Source organism: Eutrigla gurnardus (genome assembly GCF_963514095.1).
Source record: "Eutrigla gurnardus genome assembly, chromosome: 15".
Taxonomy (NCBI): Eukaryota; Metazoa; Chordata; class Actinopteri; order Perciformes; family Triglidae; genus Eutrigla; species Eutrigla gurnardus.
In genome coordinates, this window is record NC_139938.1 from 2,751,448 (window position 1) to 2,769,015 (window position 17,568).

Here is a 17,568-nt window from a genome sequence, read left to right on the forward strand (position 1 = left end):
CTCTTCTGGTTCCCCTCCCCTCTGTGTTTTGCTCTCACCCTATTTTCCCTCCATGCCTCACTCCCTCTCCTTTGCCAGCATCATCAAATATCCAACGCTGTGGAATCTGAATAATGTTACCCAGATGGAGAGAACCTCATTCTTTTTTTCCTCCATCTCTGGCCATCTCTCGACGGTTCTTAAAGCAAGGAGGGGAAAACTCTCCACGCCGCTCCCCCCACCACTCACTACACTATATGCAGTGTACACAACTAGGTGGGAACTGACACTGCCGCATTCATTTAACTATTCAAATAGATCTTGTAGCAATTGGTGTCACTCAAAACCTCATGTTGGCTGCCTCTTTTGCTGTATATGGGAAGAAGTCATGCCAGGTTTACCGCACTCAAGTTAAGGTAACTTTATAGAGCTATCACAAATCAAAAATGTCCCCCGGAGGGAAGATCACCCTATGTTTCCTCACTTTAACTGTTTCAGTCAGATGTTCTCTCATAAGTTTTCCTTCTGAAAAGTTTGGCTCCGTGCCCCCTTAGTTTACTCAGTTAGCTCAGTGCATTCCTCCACAATGTGCTCCATTTATACCATTAATACCTCAAACGGTTGGTCACTGCAGGTCACTTGTATGGAGAGCAGAAATCAAACGAAACTCCCACAATGGGATGATAGTTGATCATTTAGTGGGCACAGAAAAGTTGACTGCAGCAGAATGGTCGGTATTGTTGTGTTCCCCTATCAAAGCCCAACAGTGCTCCAAGGAAATATTCTGGACAAGGATTTATGAGCTCCGTATACCTCAGGATGTATGTTTGCTTTCAAATGCTTCTGCAGCAAACGTATGAAAATTAATCCATGTTTAACAATTGTGCCCATTGTTGGGATCTTTTTTTTTTTTTAATATGAGTGCAATATATTGAAGATTAGTTATATTAATATATTCACAGGCGCTCCATGCATTGTGAGCTCCACTTTCAGGTCCAGGCCCTGGTGTGCATCAACTGGGTGTCATATGTCATATACATGCTGTCATACAGAAGACTTCCCCCTACAACCACTCAGCCCTCAGGGTCACGTGGACAAAAAGACACTCCACCACTGCAAGTTTCACTGCAAGCGGATATCATTGAAGGCAACCGTTGTCGAAAATGTGATCATAAAATAAATAAATAATAAAACGTGATTTTAAATTACACTAAACATTTATTCTTCTGATTTTTTAGATAGAAACCTCAGTATCCGTTCACAAATTCACAGTTGGGCATGTTTGGGTATTTTTCTTAAACCCGATTTACTCTTTTGGAGTCATCAGCTTGAAGATTTCTGTGCAAAACCATGCATAGATGTCTGATACAGAATATACTGCAGATAGATTGTTGGCAGCATTTCTTACTTTCTTTTGAAGGGCATCCAAGACATAGCATATGTAACCGCGTGCATGTGGAAACATGAGGGTACTCTCCTCACACATCTGGTTTGTCTACTCGGCACACATAGCGGCATCTGGCACAACCCGTACTGCCAATGAAATCAAAAAGACACTCAAGTCATCCAGAGAGAAACTACAGTTCTACGGTCGCATGTATCTTCATCACCTGAGCTTATGATGTACCCTCCTGTGGTATTTTGCAGCTGACCTTTTTTCAATAAGTGTTCCTATCTTTGTTTAGCAGTTCCTGTAAGAAGGATTTCCTTCCTCGCTATTTCCTGATGTTCAGAGTCTTCCTTCATGACCATTTGTTTGAGCTCAGTTCTGATGTGAACTGTACAATCATATTTGTTATGTTCTATCTCCTGCATTGAACATTCACCCACTTTAAATGGTAACCTTCCTAAATTGGTTAAAATGCAGAGAACCCAATGTGTTATGCCGCAACTGGAATCTAACACACAAAGTTCAACTGCTATCAAAATATGGATGGCAGAGGAGAGCTGATTGATTTAAATCTACTTCCTCTCAGGAGTACAGCCACCTACTTCCCACCTCAACTGTCAATACATCTTTACTGACTTCTGAAAAACTCAAATACTGAATATCCTCTTCTTTTTTCCCCCAACACAGAGCCTGACTTCAATTTCACATAATTACATTAAAAAAATAATTCTGCACATCTGACATGTGATGGAAAATTTTTTTAAATCCTAGCATAACCCTCCACTCTCCTCTCCTAAACTGCCTGCCTGAATGTGTGTGTAGTGTTTGAGGCTGAGGTACAGTAATCGCTTTTCCTCATTCAGTATTGAAATTGCTCAGGTTTTCCGATTCAATATAACAATGAATCACAGTGGAATGATGACCTATTTGGGTGGGGTGGAAAATTGGTTTGTCTTTGCTTTCTTCCAATTCTGTCTTTCCCTCTGTCTGTCACACATTAGTGTGTAAATTAATTGGGTTTGCGCTGGTATGAGATGTGATCGTTCAAACATATTAGCTCATCTAAGTCTCACCACGCTAACTTTTACATCATGAAATGACTTTCTTCCTTCTTCCCTTCCTCCCTGACCTGTTACGTTGCATTATGAATGCTTCAGAGTGGTGCTATGTGAAGACAACTCAAGTTAAATTATTGGAATATATATATATATTTGTGTTCCCTAACCTGACCTTGCTTTCCTAACAGTTTGTTATGTCCGTGCTACAGACACCTTTTTGTCACCCATCGTCCATCTGCACTGAGCCCCCTCAGCACCCATCTGCTGTCCCCTTCACCCCGTTCTCACCTCTACTGCCTCTCATCTGCCCGATCCCTGTTACACCACAAGTGCTACTAAATTGATCAAGGTGTAATACAAAACGCCATGAATCTACAGGCCGTGGACACAAACTAATATATATTTCAGGAATTTAGAAAGAAAACCACAGAAGGAACAAATATATATTGTGGATGTAGTAATCCTGTGTGTGTGTTTTCTCTTTATAATAATAATAAACAAGAGGATGAGGATGTAACTTCCCTTGTATGATCACTTGGACAATAACAAGCATGAGCGTATCACTAGATAAGCTCGTCTTGATGTAATGGGCTTTAGGAAGGCTTAGGGCTCTGCCTAGTGGTAGTAATATCCATTACACTGAACTGGCTCCTATGCCTCTAGTTTCGTGAAAGGGATGGATTGCAATTACATTTGGCTCCCAGAAGAAGTATCGTAATGAGTTTAATGACGGCTTGGCTTTTCATCTGGTGCCACAAACAGATGAAAATGTCCATTGTGTGTTTTTAAAACAAATAACAGCGCTCTTAACTGCATGCAGGATTTCCCCTGTCATGGTATTTATACACTATGAAAATTCTACTTTCTACCAAAGCTGAGCACAAATCATTAAATTCAACTGAAATGCAGTAGTAGCATTACAGGAAAATGTAATGCATCTTGCACATCTCCAAAAACATACACATGTATACACACATACAAAGATGATGTGTGCATCTGTATTATACCATAAACACATGCCTACCTGGTCTTCCTTAAGAATCTGGGTGGATGAACAGCCTTACTGGAGTTTAGCAGTGAACACTTTCTCCCATATCCTTCTCCAGACAGTTCGGAGGTGGCCACAGACGTTGCACTCCCACTCGGACCTCCAGTCCAGACGGATGAACATTACAACACCGCAAAGGTACTTCCGAATAGAAAACTGCCTGAAAGCTTTATAGAAATTAAAACTGCGACCGCGTTAAGCTTCCACTGCAAAGGTGATAGAAAATTGCAGGTAGTTTATAGCCCATAACTCCGCTAGGAGGCGGCAGCGCTAAAGTGAATTATCAAAGTAATCAGAGATGATGCTGATGACTGATGCCAGCGTCTGTTTCAGATGGGGAGCTGAATGGTAGCACTGTGACCTCGTAAGGGCCAACTTGTTGCCTTCACTACATCATCGAGTATAATAAAAAATGTTTGCTCTGTAATTTTGGGGGAACTTTAGAGCCTCTGGAAGGCTCCTAGGCATTCTGCTCATTTCATAAATAGCGTTGGTCTATATCAAGTTAGGTACACAGATATACTCGAGTTCCCGAGTAACGGTGACCAAAACCTTTCAACTTGGTGGAGGATATTGCTTGTGTATATAATTGAATTATCTCCGAGTTTCCCACTCGTAATAACGACCTGAGGGGGCGTTCATGTGCAATATCCGAGTCGCCAGCTCGTATTTACCATAATTTGGATCCCACTTGAAGGCAGCATTAGCTGACAATACTATAGCTCATATTTGCTGTCTACAGTTGTTCTGAGGCCTAAATTACATCTCGACGTTTACAGCTTGTCTCTTTGGCCCTAAACAAGCGTTGCTCGTGATCAACGCCCCTATACATTAGCTTTGTTAGCCAAGTAGTAAAGTAGTCTACTAAGCCAACCGAGCTGGTGACGTTACTGTTAACGGCTGAACGCTAAAGTAGCTTTAAAGTTAATGCTAAACTAGCTAACATTTAAAAAAATCGCTAGCGGTTCCGGTAAAGCCATATAAGTTAGCCCAGTTGATGCTAACCGCTAATGCTAATTATCTGGGCTACATTTTAATTTAACTAGCAATGAAATAAACATTTAAGTTAACACACTATGATGTAACACTATTCTTAGGACATATTCACCCACTAAACTTAGTTTGACGTCAATGTAACATATACATAGCCAGTAACGAAACGGTTACCGACGTATTGGCCTGACGTTACATCACGCGGTAACGTTACAACACACATTAAATACTCCTCACTTCACGTTAACCTGTAGTCTACTTTCTCTGGGCGAACACTTCAGCAGCAAACGACTGCTGGTGTATAAATGCTGTTTGGGCTAAAAGCTGGTAAATGGATTACTTCGGGGGTAACGGCGCCGGTACAGACTGACGTTACCGGCCAGCAGAGAGGACCGACCTGCTGCAGTTGTGTGAGGGCGCCGCTGGGTGAGTCGCTCTCTCCGCCGCGTCTGTCTCCACCACAGCTCCCTTTTCCCAAAGAAAAGAAGAGGAGAACTAGGTCCGGGGAGGAGGGCCGCCGCCATTATCGGAAGGCTGGGCAGAAAACACCACTTTCACGCACGCGATCCGCTCCCCAAACGGACCGGGACGTGGACGGGTTCCGTTGCGGCAGAAACAGAATTTCAGACGACACGCCACGGGGCGATCGCAACGAAGTGGCCGTTGTCTCGTGTGCGCCACCGGCCCAGCGTTATGTGGGCACAACAATGGACAGAATAATCATTGAAAAAGCAACGTGGTGAAGCGAGAAGAAGACGACTGAGCAGATTTTTTTTTTTACAAGCCCGAAAAATTCTCACGAGGAGAAAAAAAGAGCCCTAGCGAGAACGAAATCGGATCGGGCTATCTTTTGGGATATTTATTTCTCCCTTGCCTATGTTTAATTGCAACGAAAACAGTGATGCTAAACAAGAGAATCCAGGGCACGGGTAACGGATATTTAATTAAATAAACCTCCCCAGTCGCACATGTCGTGGCTGCTTGGTGTTATCTGTGAATTGAGACGGTGTTATTCTGCGGCTTTATGCTTGTGCACATCAGGCGGCGAGGGCTGCGGCAAGCGAAGTTGGCCTGACAGATGCGAGAGGAGAAAGGGATATCTGCGAAGGTATGTACCCCTGCATGCACGATCGTCTTCTTTGTGGGCTATTTCCTCCTGAAACGGTCGAGTGCTGCACCCTACACAGCCGGGTGGATTCATTCTCCTTAAAAACGTCGGAGATTTCGGCTCTGCGATCTAATTCCGTAGACAGCAGGCCTGGCGTGGTCAGTCCCTCTGCGTGTTCACTGGTAATCCTTTGCACACACAAAAAAACAAAAACCACACAGGCTGTAGCGTTAGCAACCATACCCAAGTACCCAGGTTGTTTAAATGAAATAGCTCGAAGGTGCGTTTAAGTAAAAGCGCGTTTCGCTGCCAGATTGGTAGTTAATGGCAGAGAAGTTGTCCTGCTGGTTGGGGTATCAGGCCTAGCTCAGCTGACGGGCTGGACTCGCTACCCCTGGTTGCTTTTGACCCTGCGGAGCTCCTTTCTAACGTGCGGCCACTTCACGTGGTTATTGTCACGATCTTTGCGTATTAACATTCTGCACTTGGTCATCTGTAGACAGGATGAGCTGACTATTAGGCGTTTATCAGAATTGCATCAGTGCTGTTATAATGGGGGGCATCAATCACATGCTGTTATAATGGGAAGCAGGCCTGTTAAGTGTTTTAACCACGGCAAAGATGACAGTACATGTGTCCTTTTATTCATCCAGATAGCTGCTGTGTCATTTACGTAAAAACACCAAGGTGTCCTACAACATGGTCATTTTCATGCCTGTCACCCCCCATTCACTGATCAGCTGACAGAGTCATTTAAAGAGCACCACTCCCAACAGTCCCTCCTGGGATTCATGATAACCACTTTGACCCTGGTTTGGTATTGAATTTACCTTGAGATGATTGATTAATCAATTAGTCCTTCAATGTAAGATAAAGCGGCAACAATTATGATCATTTTAATAGTGTTCAGTAAGTACTATTTAAAGTGAAGTGATATTTAAATGTTGGGTGGGACAGTTAAGTAGATGCAAATGTGATTAGCATAATTCCATCTCTTTTTTAAAAAACTAAATTACTTGAGGAAATAATCAGTAGATAAATTCAACAATGAAAATAATAGTTGCAGCCTGGGAATGGACAAGACATCTGCCTGGCAATGTAAGTAATGAGCACAAATCACTGTGCTCTCTCCTTTTAAAATAGTCTTTACGTTGGCCGTTACTTGTAACTAAAGTCTAAAATCAGGAGATAAGGCAACCGGCTCCTGTAACACCATCTTTGTCGTGCTTTTGCTGGTGGTTAGATTGATGCCAAGAACTACAGACGTGTTTGTCAACTTGGTGCATCTATCCAGTGATTAAAATTAATGCAGTGATTTCACACATTGCAATTCATCGTGTTTGACTAACGATCAGACTTGATATGCCATCAAGGCCATAGTCGTGATCGTGGACGTTAATTAGAGCCCAGTAACTAGTTGAAGTCGGAATCAAAGAACCAATGCTGGTCGCTCTTAAACATTATAGCCAACCTCCACCATTGGAGAAGGTCAGTTCCTACAATATCTTTTGGTATAAAAAGGAAATGAGCTAAACTAGAATCTAATGTGCCTCTTTTATTCATCTTGTCATTCTCATATTCAGTTATCACTCAATTATTCAGGAGGTTAGAAAAAAAGACCATATGCAAGTTGACGGAACGCTCATATATTACATTTAGTCAGCTGAACTATTGCCTAATACAAGTCTCACAAGTATCATGTTCAATCAATGGTATCTTTTATTGTATCATAGTTACCTGATATGTCCTAGTTAATGATCCGACCATTTTTCACCTTTTTAATCAATCAAAATGTATTTTTAAATGTATTGGCCAGTTTGTCTGATTTCTTTTCTGTTTTGTGTGTGTGTGTGCGTGTGTGTGTGTGTGCGTGTGTGTGTGTGTGTGTTTTTGACAGGCTCTGACTCATATGAAGACTGAATGAACAAACCCTCTGCTCATATCACTCCGCTGCTATTTATTAAAAATCGAAGCCCAGCAGATGAAAGTGAAATCTGATCTCCTCCGTGGATCAGCAACTTTTATGGACAAACATTTGCGTGTACTCCGTTATACAGTGCCTGTTTATGGCAGGATGAGCGGCAGCAGGCTATGATGGCGAAAAAGCAAGATGCCCGGTCGCCCATTTACAACCTCATCGTGGTGGGTTTGTCAGGAACAGAGAAAGAGAAGGGGCAATGCGGGGTTGGCAAGTCCTGCTTGTGTAATCGTTTTGTGCGCCCTAGTGCCGACGACTTCTACCTGGACCACACATCAGTGTTGAGCACCAGTGACTTTGGGGGTCGAGTGGTTAATAATGACCACTTTCTGTTTTGGGGGGAGGTGTCCCGGATAATGGAGGAGGGGCCCGAGTGCAGGATGCATGTCGTGGAGCAAACTGAGTTTATTGATGACCAGACGTTTCAGCCACACCGGAGCACTGCGATGCAGCCGTATATCAAACGGGCGGCCGGAACCAAGCTGGCTTCAGCGGAGAAGCTCATGTACTTCTGCACGGATCAGCTGGGCCTGGAGCAGGACTTTGAGCAAAAGCAAATGCCCGAGGGCAAGCTGCAGGTCGACGGCTTCCTGCTCTGTGTTGATGTCAGCCGGGGCATGAACCGCAACTTTGATGATCAGCTGAAATTTGTCACGAACCTGTACGGTCAGCTCAGCAAGACGAAGAAGCCCATCGTGCTGGTCCTCACCAAATGTGATGAAGGAGTCGAACGCTACATCAAAGATGCACATACCTTCGCCATCACAAAGAAGAGCCTCCCTGTAGTTGAGACATCTGCACGCTCAAATATTAATGTGGACCTTGCCTTCCTCACTTTGGTTCAACTCCTTGACAAGGGCAGGGGAAAGCCCAAGATCATTCCTTACTTTGAAGCTCTAAAGCTCCAGAGTCAGCAGATAGCTTCTGCCAAGGACCGCTATGAGTGGCTCATCAACCGCATAGTGAAGAATCATAATGAAACCTGGTTGAACACCAGTCGTCGCATGAACACCTCCCCAGAGTACAAAGAGTATGTCTTCTTGGAGGGAACGGCCAAATGCAAGAAGCTTTTTCAACAGCACGTCTACCGTCTGAAGCAGGAGCACATCGAGAGGCGTCGCAAAATCTACTTAAGCACTCTTCCCTTAGCACTTAGTTCTTTGGTGCCTGACCTGGATGAGATAGATCAGCTGAGCTGGTCTGGGGTTCAGAAGGTCCTGGAATCCAAGCAGCACTTTGCCCACTGGTTTGTGGTTCTGGAGGACTCGCCATGGGAGGACACGTCTCACATCGATAACATGGAAGACGAGCGAATCCCTTCAGACCTGCTGGAAACCGCTGAAGCAGAGGACCTATTTAATTCCCACCTGGAACATCTGCGTAACGAGTGCAGGCGGGCAGAGATGAGGCTGGAGTTTAAACACAAGTTAGCTTCCTCTCCCTTCGTCACACCTGGCAGACCTTGGGAGGAGGCCCGCAGCTTTATCATGAATGAAGAGTTCTACCAGTGGCTCGAAGAGCCGGAGTACTTGGACCTGTACAACCGCCATCAGAAGGACACCATCGACCGAGCTAAAGAAGACTTCCAGGAGCTCTTACTGGAGTACTCTGAGCTTTTTTATGAGCTAGAGGTGGACGCCAAGCCGAGCAAGGAGAAGATGGGGGCAATTCAGGAGGTCTTGGGGGAGGAACAGAGGTTCAAGGCGCTGCAAAAGCTCCCAGCTGAAAGAGATGCTCTGGTGTTGAAGCATATCCACTTTGTTTATCACCCCACTAAGGAGACCTGCCCTAGCAGTCCTCACTGTGGAGACTCTAAGATCGAACAACTCTTAGTTTCACGGTTCCCCACGTGTTACCCCTTCTTTGACGTGAAAGCTCACTTTGGGGACACCAAGGCTGACCGAATTAACCTTGTCATACTAGGGAAGGATGGACTGGCCCGAGAATTTGCCAATGAGATTAGGGCTCTCTGCACAAATGACGACTGGTATGTGTTGGACGGGAAGATGTACGAATTGACGCTGCGGCCGATCGAGGGAAATGTGCGTCTCCCGGTGAATTCCTTCCACACCCCCACTTTCACCCCCCACGGATGTCTGTGTCTGTACAACTCAAAGGAGTCCCTCTCATATGTGATTGAAAGCCTTGAGCGAATTAGAGAGTCAACACTCGGCCGCAGGGATAGCCAGCTAGCACAGCTGCCAACATCTTTGCTTCTAGTCACTAAGAGAGGCGTAGGCTCATATGTGGATATAGGTGGGGAAACAGCCTTAAACCTAATAACACAGGGACAGCAGGTTGCGAGGAGGCTGCAGTGTAGCTTTTTGGACCCCGCCTCCCCTGGTGTGGGCTACGGCCATAATGTCAATGAGACTCAAATCAACCAGGTGCTGAGGGGCCTCCTGGATATCAGACGGAGCACATCCTTTAGTAGCAGCTCCCCACCCCTCCTCCCAGAGCCTCCAGGTCTCCGAGACTCTCCTCATCAGCCGGCCCCGGAGGCGGACCTTCGCATTGTCATGTGCTTAATGTGTGGAGACTCCTATGACGTAGAGCAGCTCCTGTCCCCTTTCCTGATGCACCAGCAGTGCAGGCCCATGTCTAACAGCGGCACCTCTGTATTGCTGGAGCAGACAATTGGAGGACACAAGCTGGCTATAGAGCTCTCTCTGCTCTCGTACCACGCCTCCTTCACTTTGCGGAAGAGCAGGTTAGTCCACGGCTACATCGCCGTGTACTCGGTTTCCCGAAAAGCCTCCCTGGAGACCCTGTGTGCGTTCTTGTGCGAGGTTCAGGACATCATCCCCGTTCAGCTATTGGCGGTGGGAGATAGCCAGGCGGAGCTCACCGACAGTGACTACGCCTGTGAGCAGCTGATGCAGGGGGAGGAGCTGGCCCATGAGATAGAGGGTCGTTTCAACAGTGTCGTTTGTGGCTCCGGCGGGGTGGTTGGAGGCCTGCACAGGTTAGAAATGTTCCATTCCTTTCTGATGGAGGTGGTGGAGAAACGCAACATCGTGGAGGCCACACACATGTACGACAACGTTGCCGAGGCATGCACCAATGAAAACGTTTACTCCCCGCGCTGCAGCTCTCCCAGTCCCGTCACCATGTACCTGGATTCAGAGGATGACGTGGAGCCGTCACCACCATACTACGACGGCACACTCACGTCTCACAGCGGCGGCTTCAACCTGCCCGATTTAGATTCCAGTGACACCATCTCTGTCATCTCTGACATCAGAGACTTTGAGAACAAACTCAACAACAAGGTGCCCCCCCAAGTGAGAGTTAAACCGGGTGTCACTTTTGACTTCCGGAAGGTGAGCCGTAACCCTTACATCGATACACTAGGACATCGTCGCTCCCTGCCCTCTGCTGTCACCTGGGTTCCCGGCGGGGACGTGGGCTACGACCCCTCAGACTACGCCGAGCCCATTGACGCCGTTTCCAAACCTCGCCCCAGCAATGAAGAGATCATCTACTCGGTGCCACATGACAGCACACAAGGCAAAATCATCACCATCCGCAACTCCAACAGGATGCACTCCAACGGGAACGGCTCGGACAGCGAGGCGGACAGCAGCTCCCTGGAGCGAAGGAGGAAGTTCTCGGCGGCGGGAGTGAAGCCCCGCCTCTACCGCGACCGCTCCAAGCGGCTCGGCAAGTTCAGCAGCTTCCGCACGAGCTTCATAGGCAGCGACGACGAGATGGGAGCTCTTCCAAAGTCCAAGGAGGATGATTTTGGGACCCTGAAGGGTGAAAGTCTTGTTAGCGAGGAGAGTGAGGACCCGAAAAAGAGGAACATTCTGAAAAGCCTGCGACGAACAGCCAAGGTGTGTTTTATACCTACTTAGTACAACATAATATAATTATCCCTGTTCATGACACTTAAAGTCCTCCATCTTTCTTTCTTCGCAGAAAACAAGACCAAAGCCCCGTCCAGCTATTCCCAAGCCCCCAGAGAGCAGCTACTTTGGGGTCCCCCTCGTGAATGTGGTGTCCCTGGACAGACCTATCCCACTCTTCATCGACAAGTGTGTCCGCTTCATCGAGACCACGGGTACGTTGTCTTCTCGGCTAGTAAAACTGCCATCAACCGTATTGTCATGACTGTTTGCAACGTGGGCTAATGAAGTGTTTGTGCTTTGCTCGTTTCCCACTGTGCCCCCCCCACGTCTTCCCCGTTTCTCTGCTGCACTCTTTCTTTCCCTCAGGTCTGAATACGGAGGGGTTGTACCGCGTAAGTGGCAACAAGTCAGAGATGGAAAGCATGCAGAGGCAGTTTGAACAGGGTGAGCCAATCATCAGACTTGTTTGAACCAGCTGTTTGACATGTAATAATGTGGCTGTCTAATCAAAACATAAACAAAGGAAAGTGACACGCAGCTGATTGTTCAGTCCCGATGACAGCTACTACTGATGGGCTTCTTTTCTTCAATCCCTTTAACGCTCTCATTCTCTTGCAGACCACGGATTAGACCTGGTGGAGAAAGACTTCTCCATAAACACGGTGGCTGGAGGCCTCAAAAGCTTCTTCTCTGAGCTGCCTGAGCCCCTGGTGCCTTGTGCTCTGCAGGTGGACCTGTTGGATGCTTTCAGTAAGCAAACACTGCTGGGCTGGGTGGGGCTTCACAAGAACATAGAAAGATTATTTCTCTGGGAGGGAAGCGGGTCGGTAAGGTTTTGGCAGACCTGTTTTGCTCAGTTTTAGTGTTCACAAGAATAATTTTCATGGTAGTACATAGAGATATTTTAGTTTCAAATGACCTCGTGCAGTGACATGGTCTTAGTTTAAGTGGCAACTTGTCCGTGTGTGCAGAAATCAATGACCGAGAACAGAGGCTTTATACCATGAAGGACGTCCTAAGGAGGTTCCCCAGGGAGAATTACGAGGTCTTCAAATATGTAGTGAGCCACCTACACAAGTAAGTTCCCTGCCCACTGTTTGAACCATGTCATGGGTTGTTTGGTCCTCTGTGGTAGATGGGTATGACGAGAGTTAATCATTTGTTGTCTGCCCCCAGGGTGAGCCAGCTGAACAGGCTGAACTTGATGACCAGTGAAAACCTGTCCATCTGCTTCTGGCCCACCCTCATGAGACCGGACTTCACCACTATGGACGCCCTGACCGCCACACGCACCTACCAGACAATCATCGAGAGCTTCATCCACCAGTGTGCATTCTTCTTCTACAACCAGCCCCTCCTCGACTCCCCCACCGGCCTGGCGGGCCTCCCCGCCTCGCCCACCACCACCCTCAGCGGGAGCTCTGCCTACTCTTGTTACCGCTCCTCTCCTCCCCACACCACCACACACTTCAGCCCCCTGCAGCAGTCCCCGCCCACCACCCCCCAGTCCCCCCTGCAGTCTCTGCTGCCCCCCCTCCACCAGCACCCCCACTCCCACCACTCCCCTGCCGAGCAAGAGACGCTGTGAGAGACAGTGAAACCACGTGTGCCCACGATGATGCTGGACCTTATCACCAACACACACACAGAAGAAGAAAAAAAAGCCTCCATCTTTGATCATGGACAACCTCGGTTATGAAGAGAGGAGATAGGAAGTGGATGAGAAACGTCTCCAACCTGCCATTTGTGTCCATACATAGCATCGGCGCTAACATTATCAGTGACTCTCCCTCTCCCTCTGAGCCACTGATCGTCTGGAATTGAAGGTTTCTGGTCAGAAGAGGAGGTCAGAGGTCACCGTCACACCAAGCCTCTCTTCTGTCAACAGCCACCACTTATCCTACACTACCAAGAAATAGAAACCTCTATGCCAAGCTGGAAGAAATGATTTGTGGCCACCATGTTTTTATGTGAAAAGCTGTTTTAGTTTGTTTTTTGTCCTCATGAAAGTACTGCCACTGGATTTTTAGACTGTTCCTCTGTAGGTCCTTTTGGGCAGCAGTTTGCTCCACATAGAGGTTACTCTGTCTGCCTTTGGGGTTTCTCTCATTGGCTCTACTTGAGCGGTCAGCATGGGGGGAGGGAGGGAGGTAGGGGTCGGGGTTACACATCCAGGGATGCACTTTAATGATCACTGTTGTTTTTCCCTCAAAAGGGTAATTTTTGTTTTGGTTGTCATACTGTTTTCATGTGTGTTTTTAATTTCACAGCTCAAACAGCCATACCCATTGCCTCTATAGAGCTCTGGCAGATCAAACTTTGTTTACATCACACTTGCTTTTTGTATCCACAAACATATCTGAAGCACTTTTTGATAGTGTAGTGTTAAATTTGAAGAAAAATGCCACGTTGAATTAATTGTTCATATTGTTTGTCTAGTGGCTGAATGTGGCATCAGTGCAGGCTTGTGAAACAAGATCCTTTTTTTTTTTTTTTGTAAAAACTTACATTCTCTTATGTCGATCCAGCGGTCCTGTTGTTAGGTTGATGGGACATCGGAGTCGACTCGTATCACTCATTCATCCAGCCATGTGAAAAGTGGTTTTCTCTTCTTTTTCTCTCTCTCTTTTTTTTTTAAGAGTTTGTCTGTAGCTGTGGACTCTCGACCAGAGTGGATGTTTATGGAAGTTTGGTTCATTAGACCAATATAATATCAGAGAAAACGTTGCCTGCCATCAGTCAAGTGAAGGAGAAATCTTTTGAATGTGTAACCTAATCGCACCATAACACAACTCCGCATTGCCATCTGGTGTGTATTGAAACCAAACGCTTGAAACACGATAGGTTGCTGGACGTGTTGCCGTGGTTGTCTATCGAACCGAGCTCTTTGTATTCATCTAATATAAAGGACCTTTGACTCGGAAGGTTTAGTATTTTCAATGCACTGTTACCGCTAGTCCTGCTATACAACACAATGACCAGTAGAAGTTAAATGTTTGTGGATGGGGACCGTTCACCTGCTCTAGTGAATTAGTTTTGTGCTGGCCCTCCCCGTTTTAATGGGAAACCATCAACTGATCTGCAGTGGCAGCACTCTTGATGAAGACCTGATCATTTGAACACATGAGGGAGGCGGCGTCTTCTCAGTAAAACATGGACCTGGATGATTTGTGGCTCTGTTACGGTTCTTGGTCGCAACGATGACCAGAGTAGTTGGACCTTTTGGGTTGCCGTAGTATTTGGGATCACTACCTTCTGGTACTTTTGGAATGGTATTGCTGTTGGAGAGCTGTGATTTGTCACATTAAGACGGGCACAGAACCAACGAGCTACTGTCCCACTATAACACGATCCCCGGGAGTATAATCTCACCACATCACACGACTTCTGACACAATCTTGGCAAATCTGCCGTTCAATGGGCAAAAAGTGAGTGAATACTACTCTATAATGGTTGTTTATTTGTATGTTGGGAACACCACCCGTTAGTCAATGGTAGAAAACATTTCTAGTGTGTATTTCAATGATTGAAAGTCCATTTTTACAATTTTTGTGAATGGTTCAAGGCCACTTAAGTTTAGTGCATGATTTAAAAAAAAGAAGAAAAAAAGAAACACACCAAGGGAGAAGGATGAAAGCCTCTCCATGTTTTAAAACATGAAATTAGTATGAGAACAAAACAAATACTAAAGTGAAATAGCTGAAACGTGAAAGTTTATGTACTGTGCACCAAGAGCAAACCATGGAATTTGTCTGACTGAGAATAGTGTTTGAAGATGAAGGCCTTATGTGAACTGTATAATAGTTAATAAATTAAATCTTGTAAAATTGTCCTCACATTCTTGTGGTCCATGTGTTTGTGTCTTTCACTGAGCCTTTTTCTTTTTTTTAACTATTTTAGAGGTCCATCCATCCATTACAGTAATGTCACACTTCACCTCAAGGTTGAAATGAAAATTGGAACTTTGTTGTTAAAAATGCATTTTTCGCTTCAAATGTATGAAGCCAATAACGGAAGAATGACGTCGCAACAATGGAGCTCATCAAATCAGGAATATCAAGCATTTCTTTGGTTAACCTAAGTATTATGGGAATATCACACTTATTTTTGGAATAGTGGAGTGTGGTTTAAACCATTTCTCTGATGGACAACTTGCTAAACAACAAGGTATGAATGATAATCACAGGGTCGAGCCACATTAAAGCACTCTTTGAATTCTGCAGTCAACGAAGCATCCGTCCAATGAAGAAGCTTAATTCTACATGAAACATATGAAACATAAGTCCACTATGTAGCATTTAGGCTGGTGAAAACATCAATTATTCACAGCGTGTCTGTCATGAGTCGCTGCACTCTTTTGGTTGAACCTTTTCGTCACAGTATCTGTTAACCTTTGTGGAAGGGTGTGTGTGTGTTCTAATCTTAGGACGCCATCTTGTGGCTGCATAGCTTTAGAGGCCACTGTAAGACGAGGTGGGAGTCTGTGGCTCATTGTGTCACATAATGCCTCTGTGAGTAACCAGTATGTTATAAATAATAATTGTGTTTATAACAATAATAATATGTGGTATGTCTAGGTTGTAAAGGTCTCCGTTACAGCACACAGTACCGAGTCTATAGTCTATAGACCTGCAGTATGTTCCTCACAGTACTGTTGGTTCCAAAGGAAAACACTGTTGTACCAGTTGTATATTATGTGCCCAAAAAAATTAATTATGTAATTTGATCAATGCTAAAAAATCGTATTTTTCATTATCTTATTTATTGTATAAAATGTTGCACTCAAACTTTATTGAAGTCTTTAATCAGTATAATGGACACATCTATTCATACTAGTACACCTCCATTAGATAAATCATTTTCATAATGATCTGGTAATTTTCATACCAGATAAATACTTATACGTTCACATTTTGCTTAACATGAGCAGAGTATCAACACACCATATTTTACTCTATTTTTAGATTTCTGTTGGTTTTGGAGTAAAAGTTACACACTTCTTTGAGGGATTCTTCCTCTTCTGTTTCCATCTCATCTCATCAAAACGCTGCTTTAGCTGTTCAAACATCCTCGTGACGACGTGCAAACAAACCCGCTGAGAATGATAGAGGCCGTGACGTATGAAAGATAGCTTTATTGCACAAGGTGTTAGAATGATCTTTTTAGTTTTTCTTTTCTTTTCATAGAAAATGTACTTTTGAACACAAGCAATTGCTATAACAAGCAACTCAAACAAATGTTTGGGATACCCTCAACATTTTTTTTTTTGTTTTTTTGTTTTGTTTTTGATTTTCATACATTTTTCCCCCTCAGTTTTTCCCTTTTAGCAAGCATGCAATGACTTTTTGAGGATGAACAAAATACAAAATAATGATAATAAAAAAGTAAATAGGACAAATGACAACATCAAAAGACCTTTAAAAAAGAATAAAAATTCAACAAATTAGTATCAAAAACATAAAGGGAAAGAAAAAAAGTTTTTTTGCCCATTTCAGAAGTAAAATATTTTATTTTTGATACTATTTCAATTTTGAAATTGGGGCATTCTACCCTGATGTGTCCCCTGATTTATTCTGACGAAAATAGCTCTTCATACAAAACTGTGTTTTATGTACAAGACTTAATCTATAAACAACACTGACGAAAGGTAGAGATGATGGGTCTAGCATGTTTAGGGTGGTGAATTTTTACTTTAATTGATCTGAACGGGGGAACAGACGGGAGCCAGAAAGCTTCAGGTCTACAGACCGACTCCAGTCCAGTATATACACAACAGTAGTTTGTGTGACGAGTCCCTGATTTCACTTGGCTGAACTGGCTTTAGCCACAGGCCACATACCTTACTACCAAAACCCCAGATAAATGAAGATGATTGATTATGGATCAAAATGAACGGACCAACAGATACCCCCTCCCCTCAACACACAAACAAACAAATGGGTAAATAAATATAAACCATAAAAACGCCATCCTGGAGACATTCCAATAGGTTCTTGTGTGAATGTACATGAAAGCAAAAAGGAGGGTATGGAGAGAAAGCAAACGGGGCATATACAGTACTTCAGACAGGGCAACAAAGATATCAATTGACTGAACATCATATAATTTTTAAAACTGAACTCCCTGACATATAACATTGCTCAACATTATATTATTTTACTTC

The 17,568-nt window shown here is 44.7% G+C and overlaps 1 protein-coding gene across 1 annotated transcript; it reads left to right on the forward strand.

Moving 5' to 3' along the window:
- Positions 1–4,927: 4,927 nt before the first annotated feature.
- Positions 4,928–15,236, forward strand: arhgap35b (Rho GTPase activating protein 35b). The gene is made up of 7 exons (XM_084029621.1): positions 4,928–5,576; positions 7,474–11,390; positions 11,476–11,617; positions 11,772–11,849; positions 12,024–12,155; positions 12,377–12,482; positions 12,582–15,236. The coding sequence occupies exons 2-7, from the start codon at positions 7,668–7,670 to the stop codon at positions 12,991–12,993; spliced, it is 4,593 nt and encodes a 1,530-aa protein (XP_083885747.1). The 5' UTR covers positions 4,928–5,576; positions 7,474–7,667; the 3' UTR covers positions 12,994–15,236.
- The last annotated feature ends 2,332 nt before the right edge of the window (positions 15,237–17,568 follow it).